This window comes from Symphodus melops, assembly GCF_947650265.1.
Source record: "Symphodus melops genome assembly, chromosome: 11".
In the NCBI taxonomy this organism is placed as follows: domain Eukaryota; kingdom Metazoa; phylum Chordata; class Actinopteri; order Labriformes; family Labridae; genus Symphodus; species Symphodus melops.
Window position 1 is genome coordinate 813219 of NC_136701.1, and position 10000 is coordinate 823218.

A 10000-nucleotide genomic window follows, 5' to 3' on the forward strand; every position below is an offset into this window, starting at 1 on the left:
GGTGTAGAAGGAGATGAGGAGGTATAGAAGGAGATGAGGAGGTATAGAAGGAGATGAGGAGGTATAGAAGGAGATGAGGAGGTATAGAAGGAGATGAGGAGGTGTAGAAGGAGATGAGGAGGTATATAAGGAGATGAGGAGGTGTAGAAGGAGATGAGGAGGTGTAGAAGGAGATGAGGAGGTATAGAAGGAGATGAGGAGGTATAGAAGGAGATGAGGAGGTGTAGAAGGAGATGAGGAGGTATATAAGGAGATGAGGAGGTGTAGAAGGAGATGAGGAGGTGTAGAAGGAGATGAGGAGGTATAGAAGGAGATGAGGAGAGTGTAGAAGGAGATGAGGAGGTATAGAAGGAGATGAGGAGGTATAGAAGGAGATGAGGAGGTGTAGAAGGAGATGAGGAGGTATAGAAGGAGATGAGGAGGGTGTAGAAGGAGATGAGGAGGTATAGAAGGAGATGAGGAGGTGTAGAAGGAGATGAGGAGGTGTAGAAGGAGATGAGGAGGTGTAGAAGGAGAGGAGGAGTCAGTTGTTAAACGTCTTGTTGTGTTTTTTTAGAGTCTGAGTGAAAACGACCTGCAGAAGTTCCCGAAGCTTCACGCTCCGTAAGTTTAAACTTTACATATCTGTTGAGTCAAATAAACTCAAATTTGAATAAACTTTATTTATAACTCGTCTGTGGACATGTTTGAATAAACTATATTTATAACTCATCTGTGGACATGTTTGAATAAACTTATTTATAACTCGTCTGTGGACATGTTTGAATAAACTTTATTTATAACTCGTCTGTGGACATGTTTGAATAAACTTTATTTCTAACTCTGTGTGCTGACAGCTTAATTTTAAAGATCAGCACAGAATCAGCAAAAAAGAGGAGAAACGAGGACTGTTGGTAAAAGGTAAATTTTCTAAATTTTTGTTTTACTATTTTTAAAGAATTCATACAAACACAGTTTATCTACAGATTGAATGTTTGGCGTTTTTTACACATTTAAATAAACGTTTGTTTTTTACAGAACAACTCCCAAATCTCATGAACCAGGTAACTACGGCAACATGATGTGTTTCATATTGAGCTAAATATAATTTATACATTTCACTGTATAAATCACATTTCTACTGTTTTGTTGTATTCAATATTTCATCACTTTTATTAAATACATTATTTTGAAGGGATTTATAATATTAATCTGACTGATTTAAGGTTACAATGACTGTATATTGACTCTTTTATTTGTTAGTATATTTCTTTGTTTTGTCTGTTATGAATCAAAGTCGACATGTCGGTGTGTTTAATGACGGTTCTGTCTCCTCACCTGCAGACACCTGTGCTGACGTTCAGGGCTGGGGAGACGACGAGTTTGTACGTTCGGCCTTTCTTCTCTTTTTTTTGGTCACTTTTGGTTTCATTTGAACAAAAAGAGAAAACGCTGAGTTTCCTCTCTGTGCAGTTTCTTCTGTTTGAAATGAGCTCGTTCCTCCCGGCGGTTTGCTTGTCTCCTCCATCCGTCCTCATCATCCGTCTCTCTGTGTCCTTCGCTCTGCCAGGATGAAGAGTACGACGATGACTATGAGAGTCCGTACAGCGGGGAGGAGGAGGGCAGCGGGGGGGACTATGAGTCCCCAGACGAGGGCGGTTACGAGTCGCCTCCAACCGAGCCTCCAGAAGACCTGCCTCACAGGCCGCTCGCCCCCCTTCCGATGGGGGACGGTCAATACATCGGTAACCACCAGGGGGTGCTGTGACTGTCTGACGTCACTGCTCCACACGTGTAAACAGAGAAACATAAACAACATGAAGCACAAAACTCCAGAGTCACAAGATTCTCACATTTTTCTACGTTTCCTTCAAATCTGCCTGATGGTTTCATCCACTTGGGAAGAATGATGTCAATGTTTGTGTTTGTAGATCGACCTAACCATGCATCAACCAGAGGCCCGCCCCCTGCTCTGTGTCCCCGCCCCTCTGTACCTGTGCCTGCACCGTCCGCCCGGATGGTGAGTCTCTATCTTTCTGTCTTTCTCCCTCTGTCCTCTGAGTAGTTTGGTTCTGTCCGAGGTTTCTTCCTGTCGAAGGCGGAGTCAGGAGAAATGTTTGTAAACAAAGTTGAAACAAGGCGCCTCCTCCTCCTCCAGAAGCCCCGCCCCCTGCAGGACGTAGTGTGTACGTTTACTGCTTGTTGCTAAACTGCAAGCTAACTCACGCTAGCACAAGCTAACGGCCGGTGTTTGTCAGCTTCCTGTCCAAACAGGAAGTAGAGCAGCTCCAGGTCCAACACAAGGTTCAGCCTGCTTTTAGAAGCAGCTTTCTCCTCTCGCTGTTTCTCCTCACTCTGATTAGATTTTCTCTTCTTTGCTGCTACGTCCACGTCCGTCATATTCACCGCTTTGAATCTCCTCCAATCACTGAGCTGTATCCACTCCTAAACTCACCTGCTGCGCTCTCATTGGCTGGAGGAAACACACCAGCTCCGCCCACAAACGTCCCGAGTCAACCAGAACAAATCAGAAGAGTCAAATCCAGTCTCTGAAGATTCAGGCTGTTTTTTAAACTGCGTGCGTAACGATTAGTACGTTCTGATTTAGCATAAAAGCTATTCAGTACAGTCGACCTTGTTTACCGTTTCCCAGAATGCAAAGTGCCAGGTCTGAGATCGAAATGCCGAAGCACAGCTGTTTGAACCCAGGCGTTGTCGTACTTCCACGTTCCAGGACCGGGAACCATTAAAACCAAGCCGAGCATGCTGGGAAATAACTGGCGAGTGGCGGTCATGCTACACGCTCCTGCTGAGCGCGCTACACGGCAGTAGATCAGTCAGTAGGGACTTGGGTTGGGTAAACAGAAGAGTCGCAGGTTCAAGTCTTGACGCCAACCAAAATATGGAAGCCAGACCACTTGTCGTGCACTGCTGAAGTGCCCTTGAGCAAGGCACCAAACTCCCATTAGCTCAGTCTATAAAAAGTCTATAAAGTAGAAACTGGTGGTATGGCGTACGCAGCTTTAAAAACAGGCAGCAGCAGGTACGGAGGCCCAGAGGGGACACTGGAGGAACTTTGACTTTAAGAGAAGTTTTTAAAGAACAAAGATTCAATGTTTTGTTCCTGTAAGATTTCTTTGTTTTTCCTCGAGACTTTTCCTCGAGACGTTGATCCCGATAAATGATGTTTGAGCTGATTTTAAATGTCTGTTCACTCGACGCCTCTTTCAGCCGGGCGAGTTGCCCTCCAGGAGAGACACCTCCCCCTCCCCCCACGCCGGCGGGCGACCATCAGGAAACTGTGAGTAACAGGAAGCTGCTCCTGTCCACACAGGAAGCACTCTGTTGTCGTGGTAACGGTTCATGACGTGTGCGTCTGTCGTTGTGTCCAGTTCCTCCTGGGCCTCCTCAGATCTTTCGTGGAGACAAACCGGGTAGAAATCAAGGATCCACCCCGTCGCCGATCAGAGGTGAACGACCATCCGTGCTTTTATTATCATTTAAACATCTATCATTTAACTTGACCTCAAAAGATTCACTTATTTTACTTATTTAATTTGAGTTTGAGATTATCCATCCCATAATAACATTTAAAGTCACACTGCAGGTGCATTCACTGACCGTCCGAGATCTGAGTTCTCACTTTGATGCATAAAGTTAAATTACAGTAACATTGGGTCATATTATAATAAGATCTTCACTTCTGTTTGGACTGAGAGAGATAAGGAGGTATTTAAGGAGATGAGGAGGTATTTAAGGAGATGAGGAGGTATAGAAGGAGATGAGGAGGTATAGAAGGAGATGAGGAGGTATAGAAGGAGATAAGGAGGTATAGAAGGAGACGAGGAGGTGTAGAAGGAGATGAGGAGGTATAGAAGGAGATGAGGAGGTATATAAGGAGATAAGGAGGTATAGAAGGAGATGAGGAGGTGTAGAAGGAGATGAGGAGGTATAGAAGGAGATAAGGAGGTATAGAAGGAGACGAGGAGGTGTAGAAGGAGATGAGGAGGTATAGAAGGAGATGAGGAGGTATAGAAGGAGATAAGGAGGTATAGAAGGAGATGAGGAGGTATATAAGGAGATGAGGAGGTATAGAAGGAGATGAGGAGGTATATAAGGAGATAAGGAGGTATAGAAGGAGACGAGGAGGTATAGAAGGAGATGAGGAGGTATAGAAGGAGATGAGGAGGTATAGAAGGAGATGAGGAGGTATAGAAGGAGATGAGGAGGTATATAAGGAGATAAGGAGGTATAGAAGGAGACGAGGAGGTGTAGAAGGAGATGAGGAGGTATAGAAGGAGATGAGGAGGTATAGAAGGAGATAAGGAGGTATATAAGGAGATAAGGAGGTATATAAGGAGATGAGGAGGTATAGAAGGAGACGAGGAGGTGTAGAAGGAGATGAGGAGGTATAGAAGGAGATGAGGAGGTATAGAAGGAGATGAGGAGGTATAGAAGGAGATAAGGAGGTATATAAGGAGATAAGGAGGTATATAAGGAGATAAGGAGGTATAGAAGGAGACGAGGAGGTGTAGAAGGAGATGAGGAGGTATATAAGGAGATAAGGAGGTATATAAGGAGATAAGGAGGTATTTAAGGAGATGAGGAGGTATATAAGGAGATAAGGAGGTATTTAAGGAGATGAGGAGGTATATAAGGAGATAAGGAGGTATTTAAGGAGATGAGGAGGTATATAAGGAGGTATATAAGGAGATAAGGAGGTATTTAAGGAGATAAGGAGGTATATAAGGAGGTATATAAGGAGATGAGGAGGTATAGAAGGAGATGAGGAGGTATATAAGGAGATAAGGAGGTATAGAAGGAGATGAGGAGGTATATAAGGAGATGAGGAGGTATAGAAGGAGATGAGGAGGTATAGAAGGAGATGAGGAGGTGTAGAAGGAGATGAGGAGGTATAGAAGGAGATGAGGAGGTATTTAAGGAGATGAGGAGGTATTTAAGGAGATGAGGAGGTGTAGAAGGAGATGAGGAGGTATAGAAGGAGATGAGGAGGTATTTAAGGAGATGAGGAGGTATTTAAGGAGATGAGGAGGTGTAGAAGGAGATGAGGAGGTATAGAAGGAGATGAGGAGGTATATAAGGAGATAAGGAGGTATATAATGAGATAAGGAGGTATATAAGGAGATAAGGAGGTATATAAGGAGATGAGGAGGTATATAAGGAGATAAGGAGGTATAGAAGGAGATGAGGAGGTATATAAGGAGATGAGGAGGTATATAAGGAGATGAGGAGGTATATAAGGAGATAAGGAGGTATATAAGGAGATAAGGAGGTATATAAGGAGATAAGGAGGTATTTAAGGAGATGAGGAGGTATATAAGGAGATGAGGAGGTATTTAAGGAGATGAGGAGGTATATAAGGAGATGAGGAGGTATAGAAGGAGATGAGGAGGTATAGAAGGAGATGAGGAGGTATATAAGGAGATGAGGAGGTATAGAAGGAGATGAGGAGGTATTTAAGGAGATAAGGAGGTATTTAAGGAGATGAGGAGGTATATAAGGAGATGAGGAGGTATAGAAGGAGATGAGGAGGTATATAAGGAGATAAGGAGGTATATAAGGAGATAAGGAGGTATATAAGGAGATAAGGAGGTATTTAAGGAGATGAGGAGGTATATAAGGAGATAAGGAGGTATATAAGGAGATGAGGAGGTATTTAAGGAGATGAGGAGGTATTTAAGGAGATGAGGAGGTATATAAGGAGATAAGGAGGTATTTAAGGAGATGAGGAGGTATATAAGGAGATAAGGAGGTATATAAGGAGATGAGGAGGTATAGAAGGAGATGAGGAGGTATTTAAGGAGATAAGGAGGTATAGAAGGAGATGAGGAGGTATAGAAGGAGATGAGGAGGTATAGAAGGAGATAAGGAGGTATAGAAGGAGATAAGGAGGTATTTAAGGAGATGAGGAGGTATTTAAGGAGATGAGGAGGTATATAAGGAGATGAGGAGGTATAGAAGGAGATGAGGAGGTATAGAAGGAGATGAGGAGGTATAGAAGGAGATGAGGAGGTATAGAAGGAGATGAGGAGGTGTAGAAGGAGATGAGGAGTTTCAACCAAACTCTTAAAAAAACATATCTGGAGAAAATTACCAACAAAGACTGCTCGTATCTTTACTTATCTGTGCAGCATATTTATTTTTGTTTGTACTCGAAAAAAATTAAATAAAAAAATTTAAAACTGTTCACATTTCTTTAATCGGACCGGTTCATTGTGATGCACGAAACGATTTACTGGCAACGTGTCGGGACCAAAACAATACAAGTGATAGCGTGCTGGAGTTTGCTCGCACATTTAATCGACTTAATATTCTGACTTTAAACATTCCTCTCATTTCCCTGTCAATTAAACATCAAGCTAATTATCTTGTGTTATTGATGTTAAAAAAGTTGAAATCTGTATTTGAGTGTGTGACGTCTGGACACGCCCCCGGATGTTGCCTTTGTATCTGTGACGTATTAAATCGACAGAGCGCAGCTCGATAAATATTCCTCGTTATTTTCTGCTGCGTTCACAAATAAATGAATCCCGAGGAACTATAAACTCGGAGGCCGGCAGGACAAAAGTCTGAGTGAAGTCAAGGTGAAATAAATGTGTGTATTGATCTGTTTTTAGCTTCTCTGTCGTCTTGTGTTTTGAAGACGTAGACAACCTTTCTGTTCAGAGTATTAACTGACGTGTTTTAACCACTTTAACGTGACGTTTTCTGCACGCAGGACCTCATCGCAACACGCTGAACACGGTGAGTCTTTAAAAGTTATTTCACTAATAATTCAACACTCTCAGATTAAAGCGAGCAGGATTTACGGGGTTAACGTCCACACAGCCCTCAGTGGAGGAAGCTGATTATCAAATATAGATCTACGACGTCGCCTCATACAGTTTCACTATTATTAGTACGATTAAAACAGAAAAACTAAAACTTAAGAGGATTGAGGACAGAACCCTGAGGAGCTCCTGACGCTCCGCAGACACTGATAATAAAATCTGTGTGAAACATGAATTTAGTCTGAACTCTTATTCTTTGTTGTTTCTCCTTTTTACAGCCTGGCGCACAGCCACGGAGGTCAGAACACACACACACACACACACACACACACACACACACATTCATGTCTCTGTTTGTATGTTATATATTTTATTTGATCACTTTATTGTCTGCTGGCTCAGATCTTGTAGATTAGTGAATATTACTTTCATTTTAGTTTTTTCTCAGTTGTTTTTAAATATTGTCATTTTTTGTTATGTTTTTTTGTCTGTATGTTCAAATTTAAAAATAAAAAAACTAGTGAAATATTCTAAAATAAGTAAATGTGTGACACTGTTTGTGTTCAGGGTTCAGCCCGACACCCCCGATCCTCCCACCTGGTCCAAACCTCCTGTTCTGCCTCCTCCCAACACGTCTATCAGCAGGAGTAACTCCTCTGCCCGACCTCCTCCCAACAGGTCAGCATCGCTGGCTGTGTGTAAATATGGAAGTCAAACTGCTTGCTCTCAGTTTTTGATCATGAACATGTTTGATTTTGCAGGTTTGATGCAAGAAGAGAGGTAAGTTTCTTTACTGACAGACTCTTATTTTGACACTTTCTTTATAGAGAGACTCTTATTTTGACACTTTCTTTATAGAGAGACTCTTATTTTGTCACTTTCTTTATAGAGAGACTCTTATTTTGACACTTTCTTTATAGAGAGACTCTTATTTTGTCACTTTCTTTATAGAGAGACTCTTATTTTGACACTTTCTTTATAGAGAGACTCTTATTTTGACACTTTCTTTACTGACAGACTCTTATTTTGACACTTTCTTCATATAGAGACTCTTATTTTGACACTTTCTTTATAGAGAGACTCTTATTTTGACACTTTCTTTATAGAGAGACTCTTATTTTGACACTTTCTTTATAGAGAGACTCTTATTTTGACACTTTCTTTACTGACAGACCCGTGTGTTTTAAAATGATCACTGATCCTGTTTTTTTTTTCTCTCTTTAGCAGACAAATGATGAAGGTGAGATTTTAGCTCATCTTCGTCCTCTTTCTTTCTTCATCATCAATATTTGATAAATTCTTTAAACTTCTGTTCTCTTTTCCAGTTCCTAAAAACAACACATTCCCCCTCCACAATAAAAGCCTTCCCCCTCGCCCTGGACTCCCGGGTTCGATTCCACGTCATGGAGACAGGTATATATAATAAAATCATTATTATGACAATAATCGTGTTTGTGTAATCTGATTGTGGATTAAAGAAACTAAATCTAGACTTAACAAACCAACAGGATGTTCGAGGCGTAGACAGGAAATCAGCTCTAATAAGAAGAACATGCACATTCAGTTATAAACAAGGCATTCATCTCCTCCATGTTATAAAATAAAGACAGCCTACGTGCTGGCTAGCTAGCTCTCTGCTAGCTAAGTTAAAGGAAGATTTCCCATTGAGCTCCTGCATTAAACCAAAACTGCTGTTAGGCCACGCCCCCTCTAGTCTAGAAGCTGCAGTTTTTCATTGGCTCGAACTGCATCGTTGTGTTAGCATGCTAATCTTTAGTTAGCTTGTAGCTTCAGAGTATAAAACAGAATCACACATCCAGCTCATTATCAGGCGTTTACAGTTTGTAACGGCTCTTTTATATTATAGGAGACTTAAAGATAAACATGTAACACATGATTTAAAGTGTAGAAACATAACAGCAACCTCCTGAAAATCAAGCTAAGTTTCTCCAGACAGACTGAGAGAGTCAATCTGCCAAATGTTTAACTTGTTTTTTTTGTGTGTTTTTGATCAGTTTGCCTCCGAATGTTCCCTCGACAGCATCGCTGCCTCAGAAGCTTCACTCAGGTGAACAGAACACAAACATTCTGATAGATGAACACCAGATCTGGAGTTTTGGTTAAAATTATTCTCGACGGTTCTGTTTTCTTTTTTACACCACTGATTTATATTTTTAATTATTTTTGTGTCAGCTGTATTTTTAGTTTTTATTAAAGTCATTAAAGATTCAACATTATTAAACCCAGGAGACATTTCAAAGTCGACTGGAGGCTTAAATTATGTTTGTCTTGTGGTGACTCTTTAAAACCACCAGAGGGCAGTATAACGCCTTCAGAGCGAGACTCAGGGAACACTGGACCAGTGAATAAAAATAAAACACCTGAAAGCTTTTAAAGGACACAAAGTCGTCACGTCACCATCAGAGAAGATTTTATTTATCTGTTCACCAACAAAGACTGAACCTCAGGGGATTCACACCTGTGTGTGTGTGTGTGTGTGTGTGTGTGTGTGTGTGTGTGTGCGCTGCAGTGATTGGGGAACAGAGAGGGAGCTTCCTAGCATCAGACCGACAGTCTTTCCGTCCTCCTCCGTCCACATCGACGAGATCCGAGGTAACCACACGGGCAGATTTCTGTGTTTGCTTTACGTTCCAAACAAACCTGAAAATGACACGAAGACAAGACTGAAGGTTAAACGCTGCTGTGAAGGGCTGAAGAAACATTTACACACATGCAGCACCTTCACACCGACACGCTCACCCTGATGTAAAGTCAACATCAGAAGTTACTAATCAAACACAAGCTGACAAAGCGGGAAGAATTCAGTGTTCATGCCCATGAGCACATTTGACATGTTGCTGCAGGGGTTGGGTATCGAACCTTCGACCTTCAGGTTGAAAGATGGCCGACTCCCCCATTGGGCCACAGCACGCCCCAAAACACCACTCACTGCAAAACTTTTACATTTTACACATTTCCCATTTTTATAAATCAAATAAATGTCCTCACTTTACACACATGTAAATTCTATCTTTCTGTGTGTGTGTGTGTGTGTGTGTGTGTGTGTGTGTGTGTGTGTGTGTGTGTGTGCGTGTGTGTTTGCAGGAGTTGGACCCTCGTTGGTACGTGGGTAAAGTGACCCGAGGTCAGGCGGAGGGATGTCTGAAAAGAGTCTGCAAGGTACCAAAGTCATTTTTAAAAGAAGTGTGCAGCTTCATGATGTTACTCTG

General features: G+C 41.8%; 1 protein-coding gene across 1 annotated transcript in view; it reads left to right on the forward strand.

Annotated features, from left to right (window-relative positions):
- lcp2a (lymphocyte cytosolic protein 2a) overlaps window positions 1-10000 on the forward strand; it is a gene marked incomplete at its 5' end in the record, with an annotated part of 12994 nt that overhangs the window by 850 nt on the left and 2144 nt on the right. The window contains 16 exons of the mRNA XM_079355121.1: window positions 557-603; window positions 1018-1043; window positions 1324-1364; window positions 1550-1724; window positions 1911-1999; window positions 3211-3280; window positions 3372-3449; window positions 6719-6744; window positions 7049-7068; window positions 7338-7448; window positions 7532-7550; window positions 7995-8010; window positions 8096-8183; window positions 8786-8838; window positions 9301-9383; window positions 9876-9950. Of these exons, the coding sequence (XP_079211247.1) occupies window positions 557-603; window positions 1018-1043; window positions 1324-1364; window positions 1550-1724; window positions 1911-1999; window positions 3211-3280; window positions 3372-3449; window positions 6719-6744; window positions 7049-7068; window positions 7338-7448; window positions 7532-7550; window positions 7995-8010; window positions 8096-8183; window positions 8786-8838; window positions 9301-9383; window positions 9876-9950 (1017 nt within the window). The remainder of the gene's footprint in view (window positions 1-556; window positions 604-1017; window positions 1044-1323; window positions 1365-1549; window positions 1725-1910; window positions 2000-3210; window positions 3281-3371; window positions 3450-6718; window positions 6745-7048; window positions 7069-7337; window positions 7449-7531; window positions 7551-7994; window positions 8011-8095; window positions 8184-8785; window positions 8839-9300; window positions 9384-9875; window positions 9951-10000) is intronic.